This window comes from Dryobates pubescens, chromosome 1 (assembly GCF_014839835.1).
Source record: "Dryobates pubescens isolate bDryPub1 chromosome 1, bDryPub1.pri, whole genome shotgun sequence".
NCBI lineage: Eukaryota > Metazoa > Chordata > Aves > Piciformes > Picidae > Dryobates > Dryobates pubescens.
In genome coordinates, this window is record NC_071612.1 from 28,693,924 (window position 1) to 28,709,335 (window position 15,412).

Below are 15,412 nucleotides of genomic sequence, written 5' to 3' on the forward strand. Positions count from 1 at the left end.
GAAATGAAATATAGAGCTGTTCCTTCAGAAATGCCTCTTGAATGCTGTATTTGCATGTTGTCTGGTTTGGGTATGACCATAGCTTCCAAAGCTGATTCAGGATTTTATGGATTCTTTTTGTTCCTATTTGAAAGATACCCAGCAACCAGACTGCTTACATTGAGTCAGGGTGGCTGTGGGAGATCGCTCTGAGTTGCAGTGTTAGGTTTTAATGGGAATTTCTGAAGCGTGGAGTTGCCCACATCCTTGTGCTGGGCTTGAGCAGCAGCTGGCACAGCAGCGTGTCCTGAGGAGCAGGGAAAATGTGTAACCATGGCCTGCCGTCAGCGGCCACTGTTCCGGAGCGTTCTCAGGACCCCAGCCAAGACTAACTGGGCTGGCACAGCACCAAAGCAACAGATGAGCCAAACAGGCAAAATGAATGTGCTTTGCACATGTGAAGAATTGCAGCCGGCCAAGTAATTTCTCTCAGTGTGATCTGAGAGGATTTGATATGACAGATAGAAATGAGGGTCATGTGCAGAGTTGGAGTGAACACAGAAAGAGAAAATAAAGCACTGGGAAGTCATGTGCTGTCCACACAGTGATGTGGAGCAAAGACATCAGAGGATTGTCTCTCAAAGATGGACCAGCAAGTTCCTTTTGACACCTGAAACAAACAATGCAGTCTCTGCCCTGTGTTAAGGTGATTAGAGTTTCATTAAGGCAATAACAGCAACAGCCAATGAAACTGCTAATGCTCTGATAAAAAATAGCCATTTCTGAAAGCAGTCTGTAATATCCAGGCCCCACCCCTGTGTGCAATCTCAAATGCTCTTCTTTTTGACAGACCCATCTCAGGATGCCACGTGTTAACACAAAGGAGGGCTCAGCTTGGAGGCTGAGAATGGTGCCTTGCAAATTTCCAGTAAGATCCATGAAAGTGCCTGGTGCTTTTCAGATGCAAGGTGGTATCTACTGCACAATGAAAGATATCCATAACCATGTACATGATCTAGGCTCCTGCACTGCTGGCATAACAGTTCTGTAAACGTTAAGATAAGCTGGGGTTTCTCTGAATGTTCTAGATATCCAGAAATTCATTACTTTTCCTGTATAAATCTGCTGCTTAAAGGGCCTGCTGCTTTTAGGACCTGATACGTAAACACCTTGGTTTGTTCAGGGATGATGTGTTGTTTTTTTAAGACACAGCATCCTGAGTAACTGCTGACTTTTGCATTATCCTAAGTTCTTAAACAATCTGCTTAGCATCTGAAATTCAGCACATTTATCAAATGAGTTTTATAATATTCAAATTTTATGGTGCTATTTTGGCAGCGTGTTCTTGTTTAGCATTGAAGTAGAATTGCAGTAAATTTATCTTCCAGAATACTTGGTTAGTTCTGTTTATAGCACTTTGCTTACAGTAAGCACAATATGCCTATTTGTTCTGAAGTATAAAGAGGTAAAGAGTAAGTTTTCAAAGTGAAACTGATTATGCTTTTTGGCACTTAAGCGTAACCTGCTGCAGCTGTCTTCACACATGGTAGAATTTGTCATCTTGTGACCTGACGTGATGAGAAACAGATTTGCTACTATGCTTTAGCATTTGTCCAGATGGACAAAATTAAATTAAAATAGGAAAATACTTGCACGGAGCTAAAGCGATGGCTGCCATAGCCTGTAACTGGAAATAAGCACAGAACTGAGAGTTCCAAGCACAAAGCTGGCAACCTGAAGAATATTCCGACCGTAAACATGCACAATAATAACATCAGATCCATAACGAATATACACTAAATCCTGGGCTACTTTTGTCACAGTAGCAGAGAATAGGTGAGGAAAACATGATGGACATTTTACACAGAGCTGCTTTTGCTTTTTTATGAAGTACACCTGGAATTTAGACTGCAAACTCTTTTTTATTACCTGCAATTAACAGAAGAAGGTATTTTGAAGATGCACCATTTTATTTTCAGAGCATGCTGTTCCTTTCAAAAATGAGCTGTTATTTGACCTTTTTTTTAAATAAAGTATTTCCAGAGGCTTGGACAAACCTGTTGCCCCAATTTGAGCTGGGTGCCATTAAAAAGGAACCACAAAGCAGCCCTCCAGAAGGTACAGAGTGTCCAGGAGGTGTTCTGGAAGTGTAATCTTTGTCATTCTGCCCCTGTATACTGCACTGGTTAGGCCGCACCTTGAGTACTGAGTCCAGTTCTGGGCCCCTCAGTTTAGGAAGGATGTTGACTTGCTGGAACGAGTCCAGAGAAGAACAGCGAAGTTGGTGAGGGGTTTGGAGCATAAGCCCTACGAGGAGAGGCTGAGGGAGCTGGGGTTGCTTAGCCTGGAGAAGAGGAGACTCAGGGGTGACCTTCTTACTCTCTACAACTACCTGAAGGGAGGTTGTAGACAGACGGATGTTGGTCTCTTCTCCCAGGCAGCCAGTACCAGAACAAGAGGACACAGTCTCAGGCTGCACCAGGGGAGGTTTAGGTTGGATGTTAGGAAGAAGTTCTATACAGAGAGAGTGATTGCCCTTTGGAATGGTCTGCCCAGGGATGTGGTGGAGTCACCATCATTGGAGGTGTTCAGGAGGAGACTTGATGGTCTGCTTGGTGCCATGGGTTAGTTGTTTAGGTGGGTTGGATTGGTTGATGGGTTGGATGCGCTGATCTTGAAGGTCTCTTCCAACCTGGTTTATTCTATATATGTATGTATTCTGTGTATGTATGTATATTTCCCTGCAGCTCTATAAATCTGGCTGCAAAGTTATTGTTTTTCTCTTGCTGCACTTTCTCCTCCCTGAAGGCAGTGAGCTCCCTTATCTGCTGTGGGGGGAGGCTGGTTCCAGTCTTGTCTGTGGCTTTCTAGGCCTGACATTTTTACTGTGCAATCTTGGCCTGATTAGGTCTAATGCCAGGGAACAAGAGGAGACAGTTTCAGGCCTGGCCAGCCTGTATCCAGCCTAGCAATGGGGGAGGGGAAGAAAGAGCCCTGGGGCATATGTTAAACCCCAGGTGGGGAGAAAAAGAGTACTGAGTTGGGAGAAAAGGAGTACTGGGTTGTGGTCTGGTTTGGTGGAGGTTTTGTATGAAGTTTTTTGTCTTAATGAGCTTCTGTGTTAATCCCAGATCATGAATTTCTGTTTTATATGCTTGGCTATGCTCACCACTATGCATTGGAACATTGTGGTATTGTAGCTGGTGAACGGATTTTCCATTTAAGCTTTCCAATACTCTAATCCTGTGTGTAAAGCAGTCTCCTTTTTGCCCCAGGGGCATCAGAGCAATCTGTCCTGCTCCAAACCATGACACCTGTCATGGAGAGCGGAAGTCTTTTATTCATATATTTTTTTAGCATTTATTTATTTAAGGCATTTCTGAAAATGTGCCTAAAGTATATGATGGAATTACTTGGGCTGACACTTAGAGTCCATGTTTTCATTGCACTGACAGCCTTGATAAAATGCACTGCTGTAAACTCATTATACAGAAAGATAAGTAATTAGAGAGTCCATGGATATTGGTTTAGTATGTAGAACTGGTAATTGTTACCTGGCAGATTTAACTCTGTTGTTGGTGAGTGAACTCAGCTATGCTCATAGGCCAATCCATTTTTCTCCTCCACTCTATAAATATAAGGGCTGTAAAAACATGAGAGATATTTTGCATACATGATTGTATCCAGCATTATAAATAAAGTTATTTCTCTACACATCGGTCAAATATCTCCTGGAATGTGCAGATAATGAAGAGCCAAAACCATGCAGCCACAGAGTATTCCAAGTGTACTTCACAAGCTCTGCTTTATGGAGGATAATGTTTCTTCCAGGGTTGTAATTACAGTGTAGACTTTGAATGTGCTGGTTGCAGAGCATGCTTTTCACAGAGTCACAGAAACATTCAGGTTGGAACAGACCCTCAGGATCACCAAGTCCAACCCAGAACCCTATTCTACAAGGGTCACTCCTAAACCTTAGCCCCAAGCACCACATCCAAAACACCTTTAAACACACCCAGACTTGGGGACTGCACCACCTCCCTAGGCAGCACATTCCAATGCCTGACCACTCTTGATGGGAAAACCTACTTCCTACTGTCCAGTATAACAGTGCCCTGCTTCAGCTTGAGGCTGTTCCCTTCTGTCCTATCACTAATTACCTGTGAGAAGAGACCAGCACCAACCTCTCCACAAGGTGCTTTCAGGTAGCTGTAGACAGCCATGAGGTGTCCCGTCAGCCTCATCTTTTTCAAACTAACCATCCCCAGTTCCTTCAGTTGCTCTTCATTACATTTATTCTCCAGGCCCTTCCCAGCTTCCTTGCCCTCCTCTACACTCACTGCAGCACAAATCCCTTCCTCTTTAATGCCTGTTGTTGTGACAGTTCCTTAGGAAGGAATTCTAGCTTTCAGATAGGTGTTTTTTGGGTGGGTGGTGTGTGGTTTTTGTTTGCAGGGGGAGATATTTGGGGTTTTTTGTTTCATTTTAATCATGAATCTCCATCATACTGTGTCTCCTATTCTCCATTCACTTAGAGAAGTTTTTCTCAACAAATGTTTTGATCTTTCCATAGCAGGATTGCACCACACTGCAGTCACAGTAGGTAATGAAACACAGAATCACAGCATACCTCCAAGCTCTTCCAATCCAACCTTCCATCCAGAACTGCAGGTCTACACTAAACCATGTCCTGAAGCACCAGCTCCACAGACTGCTGAAACACCTCCAGGGATGGTGACTCCAGCACTGCCCTGGGCTGAACATTCCAATGTCAGAGAACCCTTCAGGCAGCTATAGAGAGCACTGAGCACTTCAGCCTCTTCTTATCCAGACTGAACAACGCCAGCTCCCTCTTTGTAGGCCATGTGCTCCAGGCCCTTCTCCAGCCCTGTTGCCCTTAACGTTTCAGGACTCTAAAGGAGTAGAGGTGATCCATTCCTGAATTCACACTATCTCATATGCATTGCTGTTTACCCACATACTAATAAATACCACAGCATTCCGTGAGCTGCGCCTCTTACCTTTCAATGCCATGTGATTTCTTTGGTATCATCTACACCAGCCTTCACTGAAATATTTTGCCTCTTGTTTGAAGCCTTCTCTCCTTGCCTTGCTTTCAATAGTTAACTTCTGGAAGAACTATAGTCACATTTTTGCAAACAGATACTTGGTTCTGTAACAATTAATTTTTACTTCTTTTTGTTGTTGTTGTTAGTACTGTTTTCAGATGGAATATTGGAACTACCCAAGCTTTTCTACAGTCAACTACTTTTTCTGCTCTTTTATTCCTGTATGTTGTTTTCTTCCTTGTATTCATGTTCTCAGTTGGTGTCATTGCAGAAATATCCTCAAAATATAACAGGAACAGAAGAAGCACCAATTGCCATTTGTCTTCTCCCTTCTGCCTTGCATTTGCAGAACAAATGATACCTGTGTGGGTACCATGGAGCAAAATGGGATTTTAAAATCCCAGTTCTACACTATGTACAACAAGAAAAAGAACTCTCTGCTGCTTGCAAACCCAGTGTGGTGTGGAGTTGATGGAATATCAGTTGTTTATTCTTGCTGCTGTTACTAAACAATAATGGGGAAATTGGGGAATGGCTTCCCTTTTGCTAGACAGTTCTGGGTGATGCCTTCATAGTTGTCAGTGTGCCAGTAGAGCAAGGTGCAAGGATGATCCTGCCTAAGGGCAGTCCTTGCTGGGATGCTAGGGTGCAGATGATGTTTGGTGGAATGGTTGTGGTACCTGCATTCTGCATTTAAGTTTACCTAACTGCTGGCTTAAGTAACTTTCAGTATTCAGCTAAGCAAGGGGTGGGTACTGTAGGTATTCTTTTCTCCAAAGATCCCAAATCTCTGAAGGGTATGGGCCCAGCCCATATGCTTGGACTAAGCTGCAGTGTTTTACATAGCAGTTGACAATCATAGAATCATGGAATGAACTGGGTTGGAAGGGGCCGTAGGGGGCATTTAGTCCAACCCCACTGCACTAAGCAGGGCCATCCCTAGCTACATCAGATTGCTCAGAGCCCCTTCAATAGCCTGGCCTACATCTTTCCTGGGATGGTGCCTTCACCACCTCCTGAGCAACCTGTTGCAGTGTTGCACCACCCTCATAGTGAAGCATGTGAGAGACTGATTTAGAAGACTCATGTCCTGCTGGAAGAAGCATTATTCAGTTTCACTGCTATGTGGCCAGCCAAGTAAGAGTGAAATGCTGCTACACTGTATGGCAAAGGAAAATTCCTGGAGTTTTTCCCTAAAGGAGTGTCATGGATTGAGTTGAACCTGCTGCTGTTATCCATACCTTGCTGTAGCTTCAAAAATGTCACTGCTGGCTGGAGCAAAGTAGTCTGGGGCTTGAAGTTCGGATTGCAACATTGGAGGCTTCCTGTTCTGGTTGCTGCTTCTGGGTTGTGGGTTTGGGGTGTTGGCTCTTTTTGGCAAAGTTGGGGACAGGATGGGTGGGTGTGGGGTAGCCTCACTGGATTTTCTGGTCTATGTGTAGTAATTTCAGCTGAGTTTCTCCTGTTGGATGTTTAGCAGTGCAACACAAAAATATGCAATTGATGTTTCTTCTCCAAAGAGGCTGTTTAGACTTACATGAACTCCTGAAATTGCCTGGGGAGAGCTTGCAGACTGCCTCACGGACCGGGCTTTGGCTTTCGTCTTAGCTGTTAGGCTCATTTCCATGCAAGTCAAACTGAGTTATAGTCAATGGCTATATTGCTAAGTGGTAACTACTTTAGTCCCTTCACTCAGTTAATAGCAGAATTGCTGCTGGCCTGGCTGCTGTGTGATAAAAGATGTGCTTTACTTTTCCTGTGAATCTCTGCTGTGTTTTCATTTTCATCCTCTCCAAGATCAAGGGCTCTGCAATAAGGCATCTAAATTGGTATTTCTCTAATGTTGTTTTGTGTCAGTAGAATTATAGCATTTCATAGCCATTCCTGAACTGAAAAGGAATGACCTGATAGAGTCTTCAGTACAAAGGCACAAAGGGTTTGGAAAACAGTGAAATGGACTTCAGTGCAGGGAGCTATTCTCTGTGTAATGCTTTTGGAAGCATTAATTTGTTTATGCAGTAACTTAGGACACATTATTGGAAATACCACACATGACAAAGGAGAAATGAGTTTCATTACGTGAATGGCAATGCAATTATCTCACACCATGTGAAAAGGCCTTTTCTTGTCAAGAGCAGAGTAAAAGCCTTAAGCCTATTACAACATCTCGTTTGATGTTTTTGCAGGACGGGATGAAAGATGAATGCTCAGTGCTGAAGCTGCAGCTGAAGGAGAGAGATGAACTCATAACACAACTTCGTGAGGAGCTGGTAAGTAGCAGAAGCAATTGTAGCTTTTAAAGTTCATTTACCTGAGACAAGAAACTAAGGCAATACAATTTCACACCTGCTACAGAACAGCTAGTCTAAGGCTATGGTAATCACTCATGTAAATGCTGATAACACTTGACCATTAGACTCAAATACTCATAGAATTCCTAGGGATTTGTCAGTCCCTCAAGTGGCTACTATCTAGGTGCACTGCTGGCAGGAATTTCTTGGAATCATTTGTGTTTACAGTTGTATTGCAGTATCAGAAGTAGCACAGCACTCATATGCATAGGCTGGAAATCTGGAAGGGCCATGCACATGTCCTGGTGAATTCACAGGGTCGCAGTATCACAGTGCATTAGAGGTTGGACGGGACCTCCAGAGCTCATCCAGTCCAACTCCCCTGCCAAAAGCAGGGTAGTCACTCAGGGTAGTCTGCGCAGGAAGCATCATGTGAATTGTGAATATTTCTCCCATGAACTGCTTTTCACATCTACAAGATTAGTTAAGGATATCTGTCCTTAATAGATATCTTTAATTTAAACAAAGTAATAACCATTCTTACATTTGCTAAATGTTTCCATACCATACGAACTATCTTCTTGAGTGCTTATGCATGAGTACTAACTTCGATTCATAGACTCATAGCATGCTTGACGTTGGAAGGGACCTTTACTGGTCATCAAGTCCAACCCCTCTTGCACTTAGCAGGGACATCTGCAACTGGAGCAGGTTTCCCAGAGCCCTGTTCGAACAAACCTGGAACGACTCCAGGGATGAATCATCTCCCACCTCCCTGGGCAACGTGAAAGAGAAAACCAATGTTCTGCCACCCTCATTGTAAAAATTGTCTCGGTTATATCCAGTCTCAATCTCCCTCTTTTACTTTAAAACTTGTCACAACAAGTCCTACTAAAGAGTCTGTATCCATCTTTCTGATAAAGTCCCTTTAAGTACTAATTGCAGTAAGATTTCCCTGGAGCCTTCTCTTCTCCAGGCCAACAGCCCCACCTCCCTCAGGCTTTCCATAGGAGAGGTACTCCAGGCCTCTGATAATTTTTGTGACCTCCTCTGGGTCCACTCCAACAGGTTCATGTCCTTCTTGTGCTGAGGACTCCAGAAGTGGCCATGACACTCTAGGTGAAGACTCAGCAGAGTGGGAAGGGTGGAATCATAGAATCGTAGAATGGAATCACCTCCCTTGACCTGCTGGGCAGACTTCTTTTGATTCAGCCCAGGATGTGGTCGGCTCTATGGTTTGTGAGCACGCACTGCGAGCTCGCGTCCAGCTTCTCACCCAGCAGCTTCTCACTGTGTGTTCATTCCAACACTAGAACAGCAGTAATGGAAAGGAGCACAAACGGAATATATCTGCAGAAAAGATGGTTGAGAGAGATGTCAGTATGCTCCTAAAGAGCAAGAGACATGACAGAATGGAGAGCTGCTTCGGCTGCAGGGCAGAGGATAGAGTGACAAGACTGTGTCAGAGAGTGCTGGAGCAGGCTGCCCAGACAGGTTGTGGAGTCTCATTCTCTGGAGACTTGCCAAACCCACCTGGCTGCACTCCTGTGTGGACTGCCCTGGGTGATCCTGCTTTGGCAGGGAAGTTGGACTTGATGATCTCTGGAGGTCCCTTCCAACCTCTAACGTTCTATGATTCTATGACTTCATAGAAAAGCTCTGCAGAGCTTCTGTCACTTTGAGGACAGAATAATCTCAAGTGACTGAGGTAAAATGTGTAATATAGCAAATAACCTAAACACATAAAAATGCATTTTTGTGGTCCTATTAAGACTGTACTGACATAATTTAAAACTTCCATTTTTGGTGGAACATGATTAAAACATGTATGTCTTTAGTACTTTTAAATAAAGGAGAGAGACTTTTCTGCCTTGCCTTTCCCAAACAGAGATGTCTGCAGAGAAAGCACCTGGGTTCCCTTCATTCAGGAAGACATTCAGCACATACATTGCTTCCATGGAATCTGTAGGTGTGCAGACACCTAAGGTTTTGTATAAGCACCCTTTGGGAGGTGGGGCTGTTTCCATAATTATATCTTAATAATCTGATCTAGCTCAGGGGCTTTTTGTGCCTTTCTGTCTCATATCTGGTGAGTGCTTGGACAGTGAACCCAGGTCCATCCATTAATGCATCTTCTATATACTAACCAAAGGCACCAGTATGCTTTTCCATCACCACAGATGGCCAAGTTCCAACTTGCATGAGAGAAGTATAATGCTGCTCAAGGATGAAAGGCTCCTTTGCTAACATCTGCAAAATAAATACAGGTCATCAATATTCTTTGTTTCATATTTGGCTACATTAAAAAATGATGTATTAGGTAATTATTATCTCAAATTAAATGAGAAAATGGGACACAGGGAACATCAAGAACAGCAAGCTTCTGCACAGTCCTGGAGCATTAATTTTCCATCAGTCTAGTTCAGAACACATGCTCACTGGTCAACAGTTTGGTCAGAGTGTTGATACAGAGAGCTGTAGCTTGTTTGCTGGTAACTGTTGTCAAAGTTCATCTGTATATATGGGTGGTGGGTTGAAAGTGCCCCCAACTAACTGGAATCTTCCCTCAGAGTAAATTCCCCAAAAAAATAGAACTTGGAAAGCAAAATGAAAGTTATATTTACAAAAGGTAAACTAAAACTTAGAAGTACAAATTGCAATGAATGTGTAGAAAATATATTTACAATTCAGAAAATAAACCACAAATACAAGGATCCCCTTGGACAGCCGAGAGGGCTGCTTGTAGCCTCCTCCCCGCTTTCCCTGGTACCTTCAAAGGCACAACACAAGTCAGTTCATCCAGCAGGTCAGGAAAGAGATATGGGAGCAATGCAAAGCAGAATCACAGAGAGAAGAAGTCAAAAAAGAGAAAAGGATACTTTGTGCAGCAAACTGTATCACAGTCAGCGAGTCAATGGAATGAGATAGACAAATCAGTTGTTATTCTTCTGTATCCAATGGTAATTTATTTACCTTTTACTCAAAGATGTCCAGAAAGTGCCTATTCTTTTTTCGAACTAAGACACTAGGCTAAAGCATCAGCCTCAAACCATAACAATATGTCACTTGCAGAAAAAAACAAGCCAAAACAAAAACCCAACCAACCAAAAAAAACCAACACCCAAACACAACCCCAGAGTGAATTTATTTCTTATATCTCATAACAGACAGAAAAGTACATCTTCATAGGGTCATGAAATAAGGATTTCTGTATGGTTCAAAGTAAGTATCATGCACTTAATCCATCATTAACTAACTTCGGTTTTGATAGTCTAGAGCTTATAAAACAGGTGGAAATCTTGAGGACACATTGAAAGGACTCAGTATATGTCATTGTTATCAAAAGCAGCATGGCCAGATGATCCAGAGAGGTGATTCTGCCACTGTGCTCTGGTGAGACCTCACCTGAAGTACTTCATTCAGCTCTGAAGCCCTCAGTACTGTAAGGACATGGACCTGATGGAACAGATCCAGAGGAGGGCCACAAAAATGACCAGTGGGTTGGAGCAATTCTGCTACGAGGACTGACTGAGGGAGCTGGGGGTGTTCAGCCTGGAGAAGAGAGGGCTCTGGGGAGACCTAATAGCAGCCTGCCAGTACCTGAAGGGGGCTACAAGAAAGCTGCAGAGAGACTGTTTGCAAAGGCCTGCAGGGGCAGGATGAGGGACAGTAGCTTCAAACTAGAGCAGAGCAGATTGATATTGGATGTGAAGAACAAGTTCTGCACCATCAGGGTAGTGGAAGACTGGAACAGGTAGCCTGGGGAGGTGGTTGAGGCACCATCCCTGGAGATATTCAAAGTGAAGCTCAACAGGGCTCTGGGAAACCTGATCTAGTTGGGGATGTCCCTGCTGACTGCAGAGAGCATTGGACTTGATGACCTTTGGAGGTTTCCAGAAGTGTATTTATCCATCTTTGGAAGAATAAATATAGGTAGGTAAAGCAGTAAAATTAATTCTCTATTTTGCCATCTCCTGAAAAAAAATAACCACAAACCTCCTTCTGAAACTGGAGAAAGGTTTGCCTTCCAAAATGTCAGGCACCCAGAACTTTACAGAATACAGAATACAGAATTAACCAGGTTGGAAAAGACCTTTGAGATCATCAAGTCCAACCTATCACCCAACACTATCTGATCAATTAAGCCATGGCACTAAGTGCCTCATCCAGTCTCTTCTTAAACACCTCCAGTGATGGTGGAACACTTCCACCTCCCTGGGCAGCACATTCCACTGGCCAATCACTCTTTCTGTGATGAATTTCTTCCTAACATCCAGCCTCCCCTGGCAATTGTTCCAGAGTTCATTGGATATAGTAAACCTGAGCAGGGACTTACAATTTGGGTTCAAAGTGTCATTTTTTTGTCTCCAAGCAATGCAGAAGGAACCAGAGTCTCAGTTTTCATTCAGCACAGAAAGCTGTTTGAAACCTCAGCTGTCTCCTACTCATCTCTACTGACAGCTGACTTTTTAGGGTGTCAGGGAGTGATAGGACTGGGGGGAATGGACCAAAACTAGAAGTGGGTAGATTCAGACTGGATATTAGGAAGAATTTCTTCCCCATGAGGGTGGTGAGACACTGGCACAGGTTGCCCAGGGAGGTGGTGGAAGCCTCATGCCTGGAGGTTTTTGCATCCAGGCTGGAAGTGGCTGTGAGCAACCTGCTGTAGTGTGAGGCAGGGGCCCCTCATGGCAGGGGAGTAGAACTGGGTGATCCTTGAGGTCCCTTCCAACCCTGATAATTCTAAGAGTCTGTGATCTATATTCTGCTGCTTTGTAGTATTATTTTATTTTGGCTAATTTATGAGGGGATATTACAGACCCATGGATGATTTACATCAGAACAGGCAGTTGTAAGTACTTTCAAATCCTCTTCCTTATATTTAGGAAACATTAGGAGCACAAAGAAATAGATTAGGTGTATTTCAACCCTTATTAAAGTGTCAGGCTTCTCCCCCTTTTTTTTTACAGGAGAATTAATTGCAGATATCCCAGAAAAGGCTTATCTGAGCGGTAATTACTCCCTGAATCAGTTGCACAAACAGACATGGAGTGTGAAAGTGGCAATATCCTATGTCACACAGTGGGCATTAGGCTGCAAGTCTTCGTCAACACCAGTCCCTTGCTGAGAAGCTGCCACTCAGATAAGATCTTTAATATTCCTTGGCACTTGTAGAGGTAATCCTGTCTGTGAGTTTAAGTTCCTATCACAAGCCACAGCCATATCACAGTGTTTGGCATAGACCAACGATTCTGTCAGTAGCACAGAGGAGTGTCGTCCTGGTCTCGCTGAGATTCTGCTTCTACGCATTTCATAAAAATCGCAGTGCAGAAATGAGCAAATCTGAAATGCAAAATACATCCAAAGTCATCCTTTGACACAGTGCTGAGGCTTACACTCTTCAGATAATAATGCACTGCACATGCTTCTCATCGTGGCAGCTGTGCCTCAGGAGATGATGCCCAGCATTTTGTTGAGGGCGCTCAGTGCAAGCAGGCAAATATGGTCAGGCCTGACTGAAACCATGGAATCACAGAATCACAGAATGAGTCATAGAATCAATCACAGAATGGCCTAGGCTGGAAGAGACCTTAGAGATGATCCAATCCAATCCCCCTACCATGGGCAGGGACACCTCTCAACTAGTCCAGCTTATTCAAGGCCCCATCCAGCCCAACCAAATTGTCAGACGGGTTCACTTTCTGGTTTATGTGAAAGACAAAAGTAGGTCTCAATGTAATCACCTTTTTTTTTTTTAAATATCTATATTTTATTTTTTAACTAATTGAAATGAGCCAATTTAAACTCAAATGCAGGTATAAAGATAGTCAAGACAGATGAATTTTAGGATGAATGGAAATGCCAGTCTTGGAGGAGCAGTGGGAAGTTGCAGCTCTTCGGCTTTGTTGGTGTTCCATACCTTGGCGCACATTTTTAGAGAAGGGAATCTCTCCTTATACGAATTAAGGTAGATAATCTTTCCTGTGTAGCAGCACAGTGTTCATTTTATATCGTGACTGCTTCAGGGTCAAACTGCAGTGTTAACCAGTGGCCTCTGATTTCTGTGGAGCTAAGCTTCTGTGTGGAACAGTCCTGGAACAGTCCTCCCCTACAACTTGCAAAGAGGGTTTTAATGATGCAAATGAAGATTTATTCCAAAGCTTGCTGAGCAATTGAGGCAAAGGAAGATACCTTAGTAAATTGGTGGGTGACACTAATTTGGGGGGGGGAGTGTGGATCTACTGGAAGGTAGGAAGACACTCCAGAGAGACCTGGACAGGCTGGGCCCATGGGCTGAGGCTCCTACACTTCAGCCACAACAACCTCATGCAGACTGGGAGAGCAGCCTGTGAGAGAGGGACCTGGCAGTGCTGGGTGACAACAGCTGAACATGAGCCAGCAGTGTGCCCAGGGTGCACAGAAATCCAAGGGGCATCTTGGCTTGTGTCAGAAACTGTGGCAGGAGCTCTAGGGATGGAATTCTGCCCTGTACTCAGCACTGTTGAGGCCTCACCTCCAGCACTGTGTGCAGCTCTGGGCCCTCACTGCAAGAGAGATCTTGAGGTGCTGGAGCAGGTCCAGAGGAGAGCAACCAGACTGGGGAAGGGACTGGAGGGAAAGGCTCATGAGGAGAGGCTGAGGGAGCTGGGGGTGTTCAGCCTGGGGGAAAGGAGACTCAGGGGGGACCTTATCACTCTCTACAACTACCTGAAGGGAGGTTGTAGTCAGTGGGGGGTCAGGCTCTGCTCCCAGGCAACCTGTGACAACAGGAGAGGGCATGGCCTGAAGCTTTGCCATGGGAAGGTTAGGTTGGATGTTAGGAAGCACTTTCTGATGGAAAGGAGAATCAGAGGCTAGGATGGACTGCCCAGGGAGGTGGTGGAGTCACCATCCCTGGAGGTGTTTAAGACAAGACTGGGTGGCACTTAGTGCCATGGTCTGGTTGGTGTTAGGTCATAGGCAGACCTGATGATCTCAGAGCTCTATTGCAGCCTCAATAATTCTGTGATAACAGCTAGGAATAAAGTCTGTGACAAAGGCAGCAAAAAGACAGTGTGATTTTTGTATAGTTCTGATTGCTGAAAACAGTTGATTTTGGAATTCAGTTTGTTTTTCCTGTATAATGCAGACAGGTATGTGCACGTGTGTATCTTGACATAGGCCTACATAGTTGCACAGCAACATATACATCCACACACACTCTCTCTCTTATTCAGAATGCTTCTTGTTGTTATATTCAGCTCAAAAATTGCTAACAATTTTACAATAAAGAAGGTTTTAGAGGGAAAGTTGACTAAAAATGTGGAAACTCACTGCATCTTGACATAGCCCCTATATTCCTGATATTGGATAGATTCTCAGAGGAGTGCTTAAGTTTGAGCTTGCATGAAATGACTGCTGTCAGCATCATCTAATGAGATGTGATTGTGTTATGCATGTTTATAAGGGCAAAACACCAAGGAATGGTGCTTAAAACCCAAACCATGTATGCTGGAAAGCTTGTTTTGCTTCTTAACATCAGCAGTTTGATTTGTGTGACTTCAGAGCTTCAGCACGTTGCTAGGGTTAGCTGTGTGACAAATTTTACTACAGTCATCCAACGTGGATGAGTTTCAGGTCAATAAATGCCTGATCCTTAGCTCTGCACAACCATGTTTCATGAATCAGCTGTACTGTTTCTTGCAGCAACTTAGTCTTCTAGTTGGGGAAATATTTTTGCTTTCAGAGTTGTGGAGCTATGTCTCTGGAATTCACTAGGGATACAGTAGAAGAATATTTTGCTTGCCATCCTTTTTTTTTTCCCTTCTAGTTACAGTTTAGCATCTTGTCCAGTTTTATTTGCCAGAGCTGAGCATGATTCACAGGAAAGCCTGTGCATTACACACTGGTATAGCACACATCACAAATGAAAAATCATCTCTGCTTTTAATGACACAAGATTTTTTTTGTTTGTTTGCTTTCTAGTGAAGTTCTGTAAAGCAAGTGTTATACAGTTTTGATTCTCAATGATTTTTTCTTCCTTCACTCACAGTATATTTCACCATTTAAAGTCATGAAGCATTTTTGTCTGTA

General features: G+C 43.7%; 1 protein-coding gene across 1 annotated transcript in view; it reads left to right on the top strand.

Moving 5' to 3' along the window:
• Positions 1-15,412, top strand: part of CCSER1 (coiled-coil serine rich protein 1) — a 903,890-nt gene that overhangs the window by 440,011 nt on the left and 448,467 nt on the right. The window contains exon 9 of the mRNA XM_054163290.1: positions 7,235-7,318. Coding sequence (XP_054019265.1) covers positions 7,235-7,318 — 84 coding nt within the window. The remainder of the gene's footprint in view (positions 1-7,234; positions 7,319-15,412) is intronic.